General features: G+C 48.5%; 6 protein-coding genes and 1 non-coding gene across 7 annotated transcripts; 4 read left to right on the forward strand and 3 right to left on the reverse strand.

The window, feature by feature from the left end:
- The first annotated feature begins 101 nt into the window (after positions 1-101).
- On the forward strand, positions 102-2,914 carry SPPG_03136 (uncharacterized protein). Its single transcript, XM_016751413.1, has 9 exons — positions 102-411; positions 483-616; positions 683-812; positions 870-997; positions 1,055-1,213; positions 1,282-1,524; positions 1,584-1,850; positions 1,919-2,047; positions 2,117-2,914. Exons 1-9 carry the CDS (start codon positions 156-158, stop codon positions 2,777-2,779), a joined length of 2,109 nt encoding a protein of 702 aa, XP_016609361.1. The 5' UTR covers positions 102-155; the 3' UTR covers positions 2,780-2,914.
- Positions 2,915-3,294: 380 nt separating this feature from the next.
- Positions 3,295-5,326, forward strand: SPPG_03137 (uncharacterized protein). The gene is made up of 5 exons (XM_016751414.1): positions 3,295-3,731; positions 3,826-4,008; positions 4,093-4,206; positions 4,286-4,324; positions 4,388-5,326. The coding sequence occupies exons 2-5, from the start codon at positions 3,879-3,881 to the stop codon at positions 5,269-5,271; spliced, it is 1,167 nt and encodes a 388-aa protein (XP_016609362.1). The 5' UTR covers positions 3,295-3,731; positions 3,826-3,878; the 3' UTR covers positions 5,272-5,326.
- Positions 5,327-5,644: 318 nt separating this feature from the next.
- SPPG_09089 (uncharacterized protein) lies at positions 5,645-8,535 on the reverse strand (the record flags this gene model as incomplete). The annotated part of the gene is made up of 9 exons (XM_016757244.1): positions 5,645-6,111; positions 6,183-6,315; positions 6,385-7,036; positions 7,097-7,237; positions 7,306-7,456; positions 7,522-7,691; positions 7,766-8,086; positions 8,241-8,464; positions 8,515-8,535. 9 exons carry the CDS (start codon positions 8,533-8,535, stop codon positions 5,645-5,647), a joined length of 2,280 nt encoding a protein of 759 aa, XP_016609363.1.
- A 639-nt stretch (positions 8,536-9,174) lies between these two features.
- Positions 9,175-10,079, reverse strand: SPPG_09090 (uncharacterized protein; the record flags this gene model as incomplete). Its single annotated transcript, XM_016757245.1, has 2 exons — positions 9,175-9,405; positions 9,471-10,079. The coding sequence occupies 2 exons, from the start codon at positions 10,077-10,079 to the stop codon at positions 9,175-9,177; spliced, it is 840 nt and encodes a 279-aa protein (XP_016609364.1).
- A 1,225-nt stretch (positions 10,080-11,304) lies between these two features.
- Positions 11,305-11,888, forward strand: SPPG_03139 (uncharacterized protein). The gene is made up of 3 exons (XM_016751415.1): positions 11,305-11,409; positions 11,470-11,668; positions 11,734-11,888. Exons 1-3 carry the CDS (start codon positions 11,405-11,407, stop codon positions 11,785-11,787), a joined length of 258 nt encoding a protein of 85 aa, XP_016609365.1. The 5' UTR covers positions 11,305-11,404; the 3' UTR covers positions 11,788-11,888.
- A 1,061-nt stretch (positions 11,889-12,949) lies between these two features.
- SPPG_10075 lies at positions 12,950-13,033 on the forward strand. Its single transcript has one exon. It is a non-coding gene; the product is annotated as a tRNA-Arg (tRNA).
- A 241-nt stretch (positions 13,034-13,274) lies between these two features.
- On the reverse strand, positions 13,275-16,739 carry SPPG_03140 (uncharacterized protein). Its single transcript, XM_016751416.1, has 6 exons — positions 16,426-16,739; positions 15,230-16,109; positions 14,822-15,167; positions 14,300-14,740; positions 14,106-14,226; positions 13,275-14,032 (listed from the first exon to the last, which is right to left on the reverse strand). The coding sequence occupies exons 1-6, from the start codon at positions 16,719-16,721 to the stop codon at positions 13,513-13,515; spliced, it is 2,604 nt and encodes an 867-aa protein (XP_016609366.1). The 5' UTR covers positions 16,722-16,739; the 3' UTR covers positions 13,275-13,512.
- Positions 16,740-16,894: the final 155 nt, after the last annotated feature.

The following is a 16,894-nucleotide window of genomic DNA, read 5'->3' on the forward strand; positions in this document are numbered from 1 at the left end:
TGCCGCCAACTTCAAGATTGCCTAAGAGGCTTACGATCGTAACGTGACTGTGCACAATCTGCTTACGCGTTTCAGTTTTCTTTTTGACCAAAAGCTCTCTCGCCTACGATTTTCTGGCTTTCATTTTCTCGCATTTTCAACAGTAATAGCAGAGGATGGGGAAACAAAAGAAGGAGAAGGCCCGTCAAGCGGCGGAGAAGTCGTCCAGCGGAGGTCCTTCTCTGAGCAATGTCACTCATGTGAAAGGTGTCAACTTTTACCGGGATGCTAAGAAAGTGCGACAGGTCAATATGTTGAAGGGGGGCAAGGCGACGCGGAACGCCGACGGAAAGATTATCAAGGCTGCAGAGTTCCAGACTCGCCTTGCACCAGGGACGCAAGCGAGGGTGCAACCTGATCGACGATGGTTTGGTATGGAACAACACTCTATGCAGAATAAATAGAATTTTGCCGACCTAATGAGGTCTTCTTCTTGTTGGTAGAGAACACAAGGACGATTGGCCAAAACGCTTTGACAGCCTTTCGTGAAGCCATGGCGAGTCGAGCAAATGATCCATATACATTCATAATGCGACAGAACAAACTGCCAATGAGTTTATTGACAGACCCAACAAAGGTGCGTGCTGAAGCAGATGGAAGGAGCCGCATTGGACATGCAACTGAGCATGTTGTTTTGTCTCAGGTGTCTCGGATGCAATTGCTCGAAACCGACTCATTCGCAAATACTTTTGGACCCAAGGCACAGCGAAAGAAGCCAAAGTTGAAGGCTGGATCTCTGGATGATTTAGCGGTCAATGTCTCGGATTCCCTAGGTACCAATAAAATGCAATGCGGTTCTCTCTGTGTTCCTTGCTTACGGCGGTATTTAGATGGTTATGACGCTGCAAAGGACGAAAATTTGTTAGCCAACGTTCGAACGGATGGAGCAATCGATGCAGCGAAGGACCCCTTCTTGCGAGCTGGGCAGTCAAGGCGTATTTGGAATGAGCTCTACAAGGTGAGAATTTCTGTCGTCTCAATAATGCGAATGGGGAGCTAAATAAAATGCTCATAGGTTTTGGACTCTTCCGATGTTGTGATTCACGTTCTGGATGCACGGGATCCCATGGGCACACGCTGCAAAAACGTTGAAAAGTATTTGAAGGAGGAGGCCAAACATAAGCATTTGATCTTTGTGCTCAACAAATGTGATCTAGTTCCTACGTGGGTAACGGTACGTAGGGACATTCGTGTTTAACTCTTTCCGCGAACTATTGGTAATCTTCGATGCGACCATTACAGGCAAAATGGGTCAAAATTCTCTCCCAAGAGTATCCCACATTGGCTTTCCATGCTAGCATCAACAACTCCTTCGGCAAGGGGTCATTAATTCAGCTACTCCGGCAATTCAGCAAACTACACGCGGACAAAAAGCAGATTTCTGTCGGGTTCTTTGGATACCCAAATACCGGAAAAAGCTCCATCATCAACACATTACGCCAAAAGAAAGTGTGTACCGTTGCGCCGATCCCAGGTGAAACCAAGGTATGACAAGTCAACTGCTTCCCACATTGCGGTACACCATGGCTGACTCGTTCCTCCAGGTCTGGCAATATATAACATTAATGAAACGTATCTATTTAATCGACTGTCCGGGAGTGGTACATCCGGGTCCGGAGGATTCGGAAACTGACATCGTCCTTCGAGGGGTTGTTCGAATTGAAAATATCAGCGGTCCAGAACACCATATACCTGCCGTTCTAGAAAGAGTACACCCTGAGTATATCCGTCGAACATATGATGTACGGGAATGGGAGGATCATATCGACTTTCTGAGTCAGGTTGCTAAGAACACTGGCAAGTTGCTGAAGGTGGGTAGTCATGATGTGGCTGCATGGAGATCCCTTGTTATGCAGCTGGTTCTAATGTCTTGTTATAGGGCGGGGAGCCAAATGTCCCGGCGGCAGCAAAGATGGTGTTGAATGACTGGCTTCGCGGAAAGATCCCTTACTACGCCATGCCACCTGATTCGGAAGAGCATGAAGCGCGTGAAAAGGCGGACGAACAGGTTCGTGCCGATATGACTTATGGTTCCTCAATAATCGTCTAATCGTCGTAATGACAACCTTGGGATCAGGCTGGACCGATTGTGCAACAAATCTTCTCCAAGATACCCGTCACTACCAAGTTCCTTCCTGATGATGCTAAGAGAGATGCAGGGGATGATGCCACAGCTCTGACAGATGGAGAGGAAGATGCAGTCAACGTTGAGACTGAGGCCAAAGGAGATGAAGAGAACCCGATCGAGAATGACACAGTAACAGATTGGGATGAAGTGTTTGAAAGTGTGGTTGGAGAGGATGGACCTGTAATTGAGCAGGATGACCTGGAAAGTCCTTCCGAGTCTGGCGAGCCTGATGTGGAAGGAGTCGCAGATGCAGAGGCAGAGGAGGAATCAGTTGAGAGCGACGCCGACGAGACCAGCACTCCAGAAGCCGTTCAGCCGGTGGACACCCGTACCCGCATGCGCCAAAGGCTCTTGAAAGCCAAGGGCCTACCCAAGTTCTCCGTAAAAGACGTTGGCACATCATCAAATAAAAGGCAGCACGAAGACTCCGATGACGACAGTGACAAGACGCGAGTCAAAAAGTCACCGCGGATGACGACCAACAAGAAAAAGGTTGGCGATCATTATTATGAGAGTGCCAATGTCAAGAATAAGAATCGGAATAAACAGAAGCCTATTGATCCGGCTACTTTGGCGAAAAAGTTGCAAGGAAAAGGCACACGCCGGCGATGAGTTTTATACGTGATAGATGGTTATTGTATATATTATTTATCGTTGTTTTTGCTTTGAATCTATAGCTGCAATATAGGAGTTGGTCTTTTGTCTTTGACCAGTTGGAAAGAATGAAAGCGTTATCAGTTTGCCCGATGCTTGACTGCAGCTTTTAAAAACGCCTTGAGTGGCAGGTCCTAAATAGTGTCAAGCGCAACCAAAGGTGCTGCGCATACTCCTCAGGAAGATGCGCAGTATTCATTGGTTCTTTCATGAACTCTCGATGGGGGACCCTCTAAGATGCCTAGGTACTGATGAGCGCAAAAGGGGATAAAGGAGATGACGCGCAGTCGTTTTTCCCTACATCTCGAGTACATACAGCCAAACCTGAACAAAACGAGAGGGTCGATGCGCGCGCTTCGAACATCACAAGAAGAACTACTAGCCACAAACTCGCCACGATATCCAATTTCGACCCCCACCCGCTCTCCCGATAATTAAGACAATATCAACGAAAGTTTATGAATGCTTATGGAATAAAAAAGGATCCCCCATCTTGGGCCAACTGCCGGCTTTCGCTTACACAAGTCGTGGTGCACTTTTGTTTCTACTCGTTTTGGTCGTACTTTCGGACAAGGACAAGAGATCAAAATCTGCTAGACTTGTCAAGGACGGATCTATCCTCATCGCAGCTTCTGCCCACCTGGGAGACTCTCTAGACGGAAAACGGAGCACAACCTAAACGTGATCGTTTACCAAGCTTCCAATTTACACACATTGGAAAACATCCGAGAGCGGAGTTTCCGACCGATTGAAACCGGGATCATTTCCAAATCTTTTTTCTTTTTTTGGTCAACCAGCGCTGTTTGGCACACTGGGGACTTGTTTGTCTTGTTTGTGCTGCGCGATCTCGCGACGTGAAAACTCCGGACAGCTTACTTTTCCCAACGCGCTTGGGGCGCAGCAGCCTTGTGTAAGTGTCAACGACGTTGTGCACGCAACCGTGATTACTCGTTCATCCCCATGCCTCAACTTATTCGACGGCTCTTCACCTCATTGTCATACAGTATTCGGAACTCATAACATCTGGCATCATCCCCCGGTGCGTATACCCTGCGTGATGCGATCCATCCCAACAAAACGATCAGCCGACAAGGCATCCCCAACGCCGGCAAGCCTGACCAGACGTGACGCGACAACGGGGCTCCCCGTCGTCAAGCCAAAGAGGGTTCAAGTAAAGAATGCGTGTGGTAGGTTCAATTCAATGTGTTTGCCGGCCAACAGCCGACATGGTATGGAGGTACTAACAACAGCACATTTCGATTGGATTCCAGTAAATTGTCAAAAGGCTTGCAAGAAGTGCGATGAAGCTCGTCCGTGTGCGCGATGTGTCAAGTTTGGAATTCAAGAAACTTGTCGAGACTCGGAACGGAAGGAGAGGAATAGAGGTTGGTGTTGCAGCAGATGATACCTTGCTTATACCTGCTTTGACGTGTTGGTTAACCCCACGCTCGATATTCTTCGTAGGCCTAAAACGAGGGGCTTATAAACGAAAGTCTTCAGAAGGTACGTTCCAACTTGCATCATCACCAAAACCTCTCCCATCTAATAATCTACCCATTACTGTAGTGTATGAGTCTCGCCTCCATTTTCATAAACATCACGACTCACACTATGAGAAGCAATCCAAACATCTTTTGCCACCAAGTAGCCTCAAAGCCTCGCTCTCTCAATCAACACCCACACCGCCACCACCCTTTTCCCAATCACCCCAACTAGCCATGGCGGCCGAATTCGATCCCCGAGCAGGAGGTCTCGTCACGCCGATTTTACCCGCATATCACCACATTTACATTACACCAGCGGGCCCCACAGACGTGGACTGTGTAGAGGATGACCTAGAATCCAGGTCACCCACTCCACCGAAAGACGACGAAGAGAAAGACTGGAACAAACTCCAAGTTCTTTCATCGCTTTGCAGTGCAGTACTAGGCAATAAGGGCAAGGAGCCCACGCAGGACCGCCATTTTGCCTCATCGTATCCGCTCAAGCACCCTCCTCCCATCCCAGATCTGCACCAAGATCCAGTCAGCCCTCCCCCTTTTGACTCGCTCCTTCCCCACCCATTCACAAACCTGTACAACTACACCTACCTCCCCTCGTATCCCCTCCACCACAACCATGACCTCCACCACCATCCTCTATCGCGTCTGACGCACTTGGACGACAACCTTTTTATAAAAACACATATGACTTCCCTCCACCACATGAGTTTCCTCCGTCGGCCGTGGGAGGTGAGTGAAGAGGGATATGATGAAGCCACCGTGTTGATGAACCGGTATACAGAGGTGGGAGAAGATGATCATGAGGAGGAAGGGGAGGACAATAGTGCAATCGAGCAGAAGGACGTCTGCAAACGAGAAGGGCTCAAGGTTATGGGCATGAACGCTTTTGCTAGTGGGAGAGGGTCAGGCCCAAGGGATGAGTGGACAATGGGATTTAATTTTTCGTAGGTTGTTGTCGTGTTTGAGGATCAAATAAAAAGTCTTAAGCCTGTTGGCCGTGTGAGTTTTCAAGAGCTTGAAATGAATGAAGGGATTACAAAGGCATGAATAACCTCCCTAGATTCCGTGATTTCTCTAGGTTCAGCAGGTATTGACTGCACCAGGGATGATCGCATACAAAGGTCAACGTGACACTCAAAGTGGCCTACTGCCTTTGTAACATCTGTTTGTGCTCACACTTCTTCATCGTATCCGATGAGCGCACGCACACATGTCTATTTTTTACGTGATCCTAAACCAGTTGCCCAACACCCCATCTATCCCCTAACTATACACAGACCCTCTAGGCAACGTGCGCCTACCTGGAACACCCTAAGCCTTTTCAATGTATCTGTCCCTTGATATCCACTCCCTTTCGCGATATAGCATCGAAAAGTCCTTGCAATACAGGCAAACTGCCTTTAGTGTCCACTGTACGCCCAACTTCCCCATTGACCCACTGAACACCCTGCTCCTTCAGCCACTTGGTACACGCTTTACGCCCTAGGCGAATCGCATCCACGTCGTTCTCTGACACATCGTCCGCATGAACGAATCCCAGTTCAGTCGCGATGTAGTCCAATGATATTCCAGGACGGTAGGCACGACATATTATTTTTAGTGCACGAATACGTTCCCTCTCGGCGAAATGATCCATAAGGTACGCCGATAGCCGGGGTGCTGCACCATACATCAAAAAGAATCGGTGATAGTCACCTATTGCAACGGCTGTTCGGACATTAAGGGCATGTTTGACAATTTCACCATTCTTCTGCTCGTCGGTCAGTTCCCCAAGAACCTTAACAAGTTCTTTAATTTTTAAGCAGTGTGAGATAAATCTCCAGACGTACGACGAATGGCGGAAGGAAATTAGTCCGCACCTGTTCTGTTGGACGTATGCACCAAGTATAAAATACGATAACCAGTAAACTCGTCTTGGCACCCGCGCAAGTTGAATATGTTATACAGCTGCATGAGCTGAGCCTGACATTGGTTGTACTCCCCAAGATCGCCCTAGAGGATAGGGATGGTGTCATAATTAGCCTCAAGCCTTGCGACAAAGGCCAGACTCAGAAAGCAAACCTTTTCAAGCGCTATTCGGGCATGCGTCTCATAAACAGCTACAGTAAACTCATTCTTAATTCGCTGGACCGTCAAATCCTGCCGTAGACTCTTAAACTGATCGCAAATAAAGGTGTAATTTTGCTCCTTTTTCCACTTTGAGATCAGCAGGTCCAATGTTTGCCGAAGGATGTGTAGCGGCCGTACAGATGCGGGATCCGGTGCCGAAGTGAGGCGAAGGTAGCGCTTCTCGAGATCCGTGCAAGTCCCCACAATTGTATACTCATCCCAATCAATCACATCGGGATTCCCTTCAGCACCAGCACGCAAAAATGCTTCCTTTGCTCGCTGTATTTCCCGTTGCTTTTCCAAATTCTTCCGCCGCTCCTCCTCTTCCCGAGCTTTAAAGCGCTCTTTTCGCTGCTGTCGTCTCTCAAGCTCCGCTTTGCGCAGCGACGGAGGAAGGCGGGCAAGCATCACATCTTCGTCGTCAGAAGATACATTGGATGAAGTAGAAACGGTTACGGTTGCCATTTTGGTGGACTGTCGTGATTCTGCTGGTGATTGTGGGATTTCCTTCCGCTTTTTTGATATGGAAGGGGACGCTGGGGGGGAAGGTGTGCTCACAATATTGATACGCTGCTTCGCTTTCGGCTCTGGCTGTTGACAATAGCTACAGACGTAGTTTTAGATCTGCCATTGCATGCATTCGAGGCAAGAAGGACTTTCCTACCTCGGCAACGCCATGTTTGTCCAGTCTGTGGTCCATATGACGTTATTTTGCATGGTCTGCACAATTAGATCCTTTATCTGCTTCTCAGCAATATCTCTCTTGTCCGCTGGACATGTGTCGAACACCTTGGTCACATACTCCCTGAAATCAAGAGAGCGACTGTAAATACCCATCGCCACGCTGAATACCAGTTAACCCAGGATGCATACTTTAAACTAGGAGGCCATTTATTTGGATCCTGAGACTCCTGCTTCGAGGACGATGCACGGGGTTTGCTGCTTGGCTCATCATCCTTTGACTGAGATACCAGAGGTGATTCTGCGAGGACTTTACGAGGTTTCACCGTGATATATGCAGGTTCTGCATTGAAAAGAAGAAATTAGGTAAACACAGCATCATACATCATCAGACAGATCTATTCTTACTTGCAGCGCCAAAAGCAGATGGTTTCGCGGCTGTGGTCGATGATCCTTTTACCACGTCGGCGTAGGCCATCTTTTGCGTCACAGCCGGTTGGGTAGAAGTAAAGGGTGCGGATGTGGAGGACGTGCTGGAGATCATATTTTGAGGAGGGTGTGCGGCTAGCGTTGAGCTTCTGACAACACAAGTCAGATGAAACCGAGTCAATAAAGCCGGTAGAGAAGATAACTTTAAAAGCAGTGTACTTACACTGTCGGCGCCGCCGCATACACTGTCGGGTGCTGTATACTGGAATGTTGTTGTTGCTGTTGTTGTTGCTGCTGCGGATTCTGCGCATACCACGCTGACCAATCGTAGCCGTGACTACCGTAGGCTGTTACCGAGGGTGTAGCATAGGCGTATTGGGGTGTATGTGTGTACGGTTGTTGATAGAATGGCGCTGCAGTTGAATATGATGGGGTTGAAGTGGAGACTCCTGGAGGAATCTCGACGGCTGTTTGCGATTGTTGGTAGTATTGTTGATTGTAATACTGTGCGTAGGCGGAAGCGTCTATGGCGTATCCAGCTGGCCTGAAATGACGAAGAAATGTGCAATTAGCTTAAAGCTCCAGGTCATAACCGTGTGAAGCATATATACATGTTTAGCTGAGCACAACATTGAGAGCATTAACCGGCAACAAAGCTCATGCCAGATCTCGCAAAGTCTCCTACAACAATGACGTACCAAGTCGTTTGACCATAAGCTACTGCCGTTCCAGGAGCCGCCTGTTGCTGCTGTTGGCCCAAAGGCGTTGTCTGAGCAGCGTAGGCGGACCCGTAATACTGGGACGGGTCGGAAGCCAGGATTGGATTGAACGAAGCAGGAAAAGTAATGCCAAGACACGATCCGGCAAACGTCCTGGTAACCCGAGTACGTGCGTTAAATATATACCGTTCCGTGGAGCACTTCTGATATGTCTCGAGAAGATGTACGAAGGTGGTCAAGGTGTTTGGAGCACCCGCGACAAAACCTCGGCCATTCAGGCGTGTGTAGTGGGAGTAGGTGTTGGATCGGCCCGCCTTGCCATGGCAACAAGGAGGGAGGGCCACTTGAAGAGCATCCAAGAAGCAAGATACTCAGAGTATAAGATACAGCTTTACATAACTCATAACTCATAAATCATAAATCATATGGTGGAGATGATGCTGGCATCCGGCAATCCTTGATAGTGGATTTCCTGTAACCGTACATATGCGCAACAGAGAGTGTTTAAAACCAATCCAAACAATGGATCCAGACTGTCCCTGGCCAAAAGCGTTCAAAGTACCGTTTATGCTGTGCATCAATGTTATGTAGCGCCGGCATCCCTGTAGACTCTCAGAATGATGCATTTTGCTCATATACTGATGTGCGAGAAAGCATAAGATTCCATTATAAACAAACCGCTTTAAAGCTATCCAATGTCTGCATGCTCTGGTGTCAGATCAGCTTGGAGGATAGTTGTCCGGTCAGTCCAACACAATGAGGAAGCCCAATAGTCTCCGCAGGTTCCTGGAAAATCTGCACATTCTGTAAAACTGCTGGAGAGAGGGACCCGCCGATTGGAGCTCCGATTGTAGGAGAGATTCTCGGCGTGGATATACGCAGCTAGGGATGTCCGGTTCACGAAAATGTTTTATCAACGGTCTACATTTGACAAGCCCGTACATGCCTTTTCAGGAGCCCACGAGCATCGTCTCTCAACTCCAGCTGGTGAAAGTGGTGTACCTTCCGGTGTGAACATGTCGAGAATCGTTCCTACAGCTGGTGGAGTGTTGGCGGTAGGCTCGAGCGGCCATCCAGACCAGTCCACCCATTGCTGGTCAGGACTGAATGGCGGCGATATTTCAGTGGGTGTTGGCGCGGGTGTCTGAATATGCAACCAGCAGTAAGAACCTTTCGACAAGCGTTTACAATCACCTAATATGTCATTACCGGAAAAAGATTAGACGCTACGTCGCAATCTCCTCCGCAATCACATGGAGTGGGAATATCGAGTGGCGGGGTGGGAACGTCAGCCGAGATGCAAACGTACTCGTCACAAAATGGCCTGCCTAGGAAACCTGCTCCCAGTTCAGCATCAAGGTGATATTCCTTGGATTCAGCCATTGTCCCGAAACCCGGGGATGCAAATATTGAAGCAGGCAGAGAATGCCGACGTTGATTTTGCGATATTGATGGAAGGATCGCTGTACTGTTCTCGATCAGGCTGATTTCATCATCCAGTTCATTCTCTACAATATCACACTCTTGGAACTCGTCCAACGCTTCCTTTACTTCTTCGCTAAGATCGGATTCATCGTCATCGTTCTCTTGGCTCAAAAACCAGTTCTTGACCATCAAGCCCGCTCCCAGCAAGCGGCGATTCACGGCTCGGAGCTCCCGAACAGTGTCCTCAAGATCACGGAGATGTTGTGACCGTTTGCGACGGAATGCTGCTTGTGCAAGTCTGTTGCGGTCTCGTCGTTCTTCTTCCGTGTAGAGACGGTGACGACCACCCTTACGGCGTAGCTGATTAGCTTCGATTTTTACTTGGCCGGGCATCCTTGTTGGCTGGCTGTGCATGAAATGATGGAAATAATATGTCCTCGCAAGTTCTTTTCAAAATGAGAGATTGCCAGCTATAGGGAGACGAGGGCTAATGCGTGGAAAGTCGAATTAATCCTCCACAACGGAAGACAAGTAGTCCAACCTAGGGTCCGACGATGACACAAATGTCTTGCACATACATTGGTCAGGGGCTTTTTGCATATGGTCTGTTACCTCTAGCGCCACAGTCCTCTGCAAGGGGGTTTGCATCCTTCACAGTACTTGCTTTTGTAGGTGCGAATTGCACGCCTATCTGGAGATGGTACGAAGATCCTTCCCAATGGGATCACCCAAACCCTTCAATTTGCCATTGCGTCGTTACTGGGAGTAAATTTGTGGAGATGCCGTGGGCCATCCATTCCCGGCAATGCGCACGAGCCATCTGTAAGATTCTCGCTATTCTGCCCCTGGGAGATGTCTCCACATGATGCCAAAGCCTTGGCGATGTCAAGCAATTACCTGGCCTTCCGCATGCATGTTGCGTAAGCTGTTCACCGCCCATTACAAAACAGGACCCCTGGCTGCACCGGTACAAGTAATCTCGCTCTACGTGGGCGGATTCAGGGTTACGGAGCAATTATCCACGAAAGAACGTTCCAAAGGGTTTTGATCGAACCTTACCAGTGCTGTCCGGTATGCACCAAATTACCTTTACCCATGGGATTGCCTCAAGTTACAGTGGTAAGGTGGAATGAAGGCTTTGATGCATATGACCAGGGCTTTGTGCGTAAGATTGCGTAATGGAAGGCTTACAGGACGGGGCGAGGGGGACCTAACAACCATCATCTGCAGGGTTGATATTGCTGACCTCCCCATTACTGACAGAACGCCATTTTATTATAGCTGCTGAGGGCTGCTTACTATGAAACACCATATTGGTTCTCCTCCACGGACGGGACAGCTGCTCCCAACCAACCTCATATGTCTTTTGAAATTATTAAACCTTACGGCAAAAGTAAAGTAATAGATAGTGAGTGCAAGGGAGATGTGACGTAGAAAGGTCGTGGCTAGTTTAAGTCAAACTCAGGGTTGCGATCTGCGGACCGCTCCCCCACGAAACCTTCCTCACCGGGTCTTGATCGAACGGGTGTCTTACCAAAGTTTTTTACTTAATCGTATCGCCTCATATGCCATCTCCTAGTAAAATTGACGTAAGAGTTCAGCGGGACAGGGATTACTATTTGGATTTTAAACCGTTTCCCATCATAAATCGGATTCCCCCCATCAACATCTCTTTTGTTGACACACGAATCACTTTAGTCAATTCCCGCAACAAATCCATGACGTGAGTGTGTATTTCCACCCCTTCTTTCCCAGAATAGCACACCTAATTGTCCATTGCTAGACTCGGATCCGCCGCCATTCGCCAGCCAGCGTTTACCTTCCTCATCGGGGTCACGCTTGCCTTTACCGCTTACGGTACGGTGGTCTGGTTACGTGGTGGGAAGGCACCCCCCGTCACGGAATTGGGGAAGTTGGAGCAGCAAGGCGAAGTTGGGTTGGCAGGGCCACCCAGGGTGAATTTAGGTCCACCTCTGCCAAGGGTAGGTATTGTCTTTGGAAATTATCGGATGTAAGGATCATCCTTACGTTACTTGGTCCATTACAGCGAAGTGCTGCCGCTGAGGGACCCCCGGACAAGGCTCGTAATCCCAATGCCTGAGAGCTCTTTCGATTCAGAGGCGGATGCATTTGGAATGAGAGGTTGAGATATATGATTACTATCTTGTTGCATTTTGAAATATCGAATGGCGGTATACCGACTCCACACTTTTATTGATTAGTGTAGAGGTGACAGAAACTGGCACTAGCTACTACACCAGGGAATGAACCAGCGTAAACTGGCTCGGAAAAGCTAACTAACTACTACTAGGCAATTATACACACAATACGTAACGGTTCTAAACCAGATAATTGCCCACCACCACACGCGGTCCCTAGTAGGCCTTGATCCAGAACCCTTGATGGCATTGAAGCCAGAGTCTTCACAACATTGGGGAGACTCGCAAGCTGGAGGATCTTCAGTGACAAGGCTTGGAGACTATAAAAAACTGCATGTCAGCGACAGAATAATATGAAAAGAGATGATGCCATTGGTACATACCAACCAAGCTCAACTAATGTGGCAGTATAATAGCAGCTTTGTTGGTTCCGAGTGATTGTTGCTGGTTCCAGTTGGTTGTAGTCATCGGGAGGGCGAGGTCCTCGGCACCACCACATCTGCATTCTCATGATTGGACTGAGTCGCGATGAGAGTTGCGCAGATGGTTTGAGAGTCAAGGACTGGTGAGCCGATCACGCAGCAATCATATCGCTTGTAAAGATGCCATCCATTTACATGGGTCCTTTTATGTCGCTACCCGGTCATCACAATGATCCACTGTCAGCAATCTGCATTATCTTTCATCAATCAAATTCCTCTTGACTTGCATGTAGATGGAAAGTTGTTGAAATACGCTTCCCCCCCGCAAATTGACCGGCATTGGTAGTATGCATCGTGGCTTCCTGTTGCATCGAGCGTCTCCATTCCTGCGATTCTTAAATTTGGTATCGCCACAAACGTATATGTGAGCAAGTAAACGCCTGTTGATGACAGCGGTGGGGACAAGTTGGCTGAGGCACGAGAAGCCAGAACTCCTGACAACCCCCGTTTTTTTCTGTTGCGTTTCGCAAAGACAAGACAACAACACGAACTACTCCGTTGTTGAATTATTATCTCTGCTGTGAGACAAATAAAAATGCACTCAGCAAGCTGGAATGATCACAATTCAAGTAATGTAATGATCATCAGTATTATATATTAAACAAAAACATTCAAATTACATGCCTCAGTAGCACAATCAGGTAGTGCACTCGCCTCCTAAACAGAGGTTAGTGAGAGGTTGCGGGTTCGAGTCCCGTCTGAGGTGCTTCGCGTTTTCGAAGGATTTTTTTTGTCGTTCTTCGTCTGCTTCTTGTCCGTCATTACCGCAGCAGTCGCTAAGTTAACCCCTTTCCAGAGAAATTTCAGAGAAGGCTCTTGATGATGGTTCACCTATAGAACATTCCTCTTTTTGCCATGCTCGACCTCCTCATGAAAAACGGACATGTCAAACAACTCGTGCAGAGTCCCAACCAGAATACAACAGTGGGTACCACCCTGCTCAAGAATCCTTAATATCTATTCTATTCTTTCACATGATATTCGCATTGTATACCAAAAGGTACCTTTGTGGGCTCAAAGAGAGACCATTCCAAAAAAAAAAAAGGAAGAGAAGAATGGGGGAAGGGCAGAATAGGCATTCCCCAGCAATAAAAAAAAGGAAAAAAAAGCCTGGGGAATCGTCAAAATGTATACAGAACCAAACCAAAAAAAAAAAGACGAAAGAGAATCACGGCCACATGCTCATCATGCCTTAACCTCAGTACTACTATTTCTCGTGTGACCTCCATCCAAGGGGTCTTGCTCTCCGTCGGTTTTCCCATTCCGCAACAATCGCTGTTCTTCCCTGATATCCTCGACAACAGCAGCAACCACTTGATCAATGGGGATAATGGTGGTAGATGCCGGTGCGGATGATAGCTTGGTGGGTTTGGCTGCCGACCCAGGAGCGAGGGGCTCGGCTGCAGCGGCAACAGTACTCACTACTAAATGTCCAAAATGTTTGGCAATTTTTTCCTGAAGTTCGAGGGCCTTGAAAGGCTTGGCCAGCCAGTCGTGCATGCCGGCTTGTTCGCACTTGGCTCGATCGTCCGTTGTTGCAGAGGCGGTGAGTGCTATTATAACTATGGATGGTGGCGCGCGGGATACTGTCCGCGATGACGTGCTGGTTGAGATAGGAAGTGATGGTAAAGGTGGCGTCTTACAGCGAGCCAACAGCTCTCGTGTTGTTGCCAAACCATCCAGATAGGGCATGCATATATCCATTCTGTGTAAAAAGAGGAAGTCAGTCAGCAATGACTCTCTCAATCACACAGCAAAGTCGAACATGGAAAACTTACAGTATCAAATCGTAATGCTTCCCTTCATCAAAGATCTTTTGCAGCACTTCTCGTCCATTCCATGCAATGTCTGCTTCATACCCCATTTTCTTCAAGACACTCAAAGCAATTTGTTGGTTGACTACAGGAGCCGATATCAGAGTAATGCCCAGAAACGAGTTTGTGCAACCATGACAACCACAAACCATACTCACTAGCATTATCCTCAGCCACCAATATTTTGATCGGATACATCTTGGCCAAATCTCGGTTGATCCGTGCATTGCGCCGAGTCCTGGTCATTGCCTGGTCTCCTACCACAGTCGAGTCCTCCAGCTCTGTCGCGCGTGCTTCTGGGAGAGGCGGCAATGCTGTCACCACTGATTCTGCGCTCCCGATTTCGCTGACACCATGGTGAAGGCCAGATGCTCCTGTTGCACCGGGAGGTGCAGGTTTGACACCAATGCAAAATGCAAATTTGCTCCCGACGCCCTCTGAGCTCTCAACCCAAATATGTCCACCCATCATCTGCACGAGACGAGATGAGATGGCAAGTCCGAGTCCCGTCCCAACGCCAGAACCCCGCGTGACTTCATTGTCGATTTGCGAGAACGGGATGAAAAGCCGGTTGATTTTGGAACGTGGAATACCAATACCTTTTGGTACACGAACAGTCAATGGTCAAATCTGATCACCTCGAGCGCACAAAGGCAGTTAAGGAGAACATTGACACTCACCAGTGTCCACGACGGTAAACAATAGTGACACTCTCTCGTCAGCTGCCTTCATATCCTGTTCCTGTTGCGGGTCCTGCTTCGAATCGATAACTGTGCTCATAGTCCCAGCCGACGCAGCATAATTAGAGCGAATGCCGGCAATAGAGGACCGCCGATCCAGCGTTTGCGGAGGAGTGGGTATATGCCGCCCTTCAAACGTAGGAGAACCGCTCAGTGTCACCGCCTGCTCCTCGCCATCTTCTGATCCAGAAGGACCAAAGAGCGGGCTATCCGCTGTAAAGTTGTTGGCAAGGGGAGACGATGGAAGTTTTGTCACATTAAGAGTCACAGCACCGCGATTCGTAAACTGTAATGCATGCATATTGTCAGTGTTTATAGCCCCAACAGGAGCAATCTGTGCCCAGGTACCTTTAATGCGTTGGATAGGAGGTTCATGACGATTTGTCGCAGTCGCGTCGTGTCCCCTACTATCATGTCAGGAACAGATGGATCAACGTCCCAACGCAGCAACAGAGCGGGTGCTGCTCCCTCGACGGGTTCCACAGGCTTGAACATGATCGGAGTAGTATTTGCTGCATGCCCCTCCACAACAGTTATTCTTTTTTTCGATAGACTTGGTGACATGCTTGCGAGGTGAACCGCCTCCTTCAGACATCGTCGCAGCGACATGGGACGGTCCTGTAGGACAAACTTGAGATCCTCATCCCCAATCTTTGACAAGTCTAGAATGTCGTTGATAACAGCTAGCAAATGTTCGCCGCTTGAGTTTATCAGTTCAAGTCGGTTTCTTTGTTCGTCTTTCAAATCATTTGAATCCCAAAGAATCATATCTGTGAGCCCTATGATGGCAGAAACCGGCGTTCTTATCTCGTGACTCATGTTTGCCAGGAAATGCGTTTTGGATTTCGTTGCTGCTTGCGCAGCTGCGGATTCAATTTTGAGGTGACGTAGTTCCGTTGAGCGCTCGAGTTCCTTGCTCACTCTGCATCCAACCTCTTTCAAGACGCCAGCAGCGAGCGGGGTTGATGCAGACTCTGGCGCCATGGCATGCAGATGGAGCGAGTTCTGTACGTTTGTTCCTACGCCCAAGATGCCTATTGTGCGACCACTCGCATTTTTGAGAGCTAATAGACAGCAGGATTCGAGGTTTGCATCGGGAAATGCTTTTAAGGTGGAAGTTGGGATGATAGATGCCAATTGGGAAGGGATAACAATCGGGTCTCCTTGGTCTAGGTGAGCAAAGATGTCTTTGGGGATTGGGAACACCGTTGCTGATGTATTTCGAACACTGCAAGATTGACGAGCGATGAGTAAAGAGTGGATTACACAAATGCGTTTCGCTCTGCCATTTGTAACAAAGTCCTTAGAGCATCGCCGACATGTTCGCCACTGTAGGATATCCCCACAGCGTCCTGACAAGCTCGCATGATAAGGCACGCTAATATGACGAGAATCCCCTCCGAACTGCGGATGTCTTGCCAATCCTTTTTTTCAGCGCGTCGCACTGCTTTTCCTCCCTTGGAGCTACACCATGTTTCGCGACTTGGCACTCTTCTGACGATAATAGATTCCCACACTCAACTGCGCACTCTTCAGTCGCTTACCGTTCTTGGGAATAAGAAGCGATGAGAGAAAACCCCACATCTCTACTATTGCACGGTCTTTTTCCAACTTTGCATTCGTCTCTTGTTGAATCTAACTGTGGTGTCGTCTCATCGTCCTCCTCCGCCAACTGCCCGACAAAAGCAACCACTACGCCCAAACACTCGCAAAGCGTCTCTGCAAGTTCCTGAAAATAGGCCTGTCCAGTGTAGGAGTACGTTCTCAGTTTGATGTGGCTGACAAGCGAGTTGTCCACCTCGTCCAAGCGGTGAATGGGAAGCGATGAAGATCCGGGCATTTTGCACCAATGCCAGTGTGATGAAGGGAAAACGATGCAAAAGGGAAGCCCAGCGTCTCTTCCCTCACTTGCCTTCCACGTGATTTCCGGTGGAACGGCCACCTCCTGTCGTCCTCGCCGTCCCAACAACCGATCTGCGTCATTCCCATAAAGTGGGACCAAAAAGCGTCTTT

Source organism: Spizellomyces punctatus (genome assembly GCF_000182565.1).
Source record: "Spizellomyces punctatus DAOM BR117 chromosome Unknown supercont1.5, whole genome shotgun sequence".
NCBI classification, from domain to species: Eukaryota; Fungi; Chytridiomycota; class Chytridiomycetes; order Spizellomycetales; family Spizellomycetaceae; genus Spizellomyces; species Spizellomyces punctatus.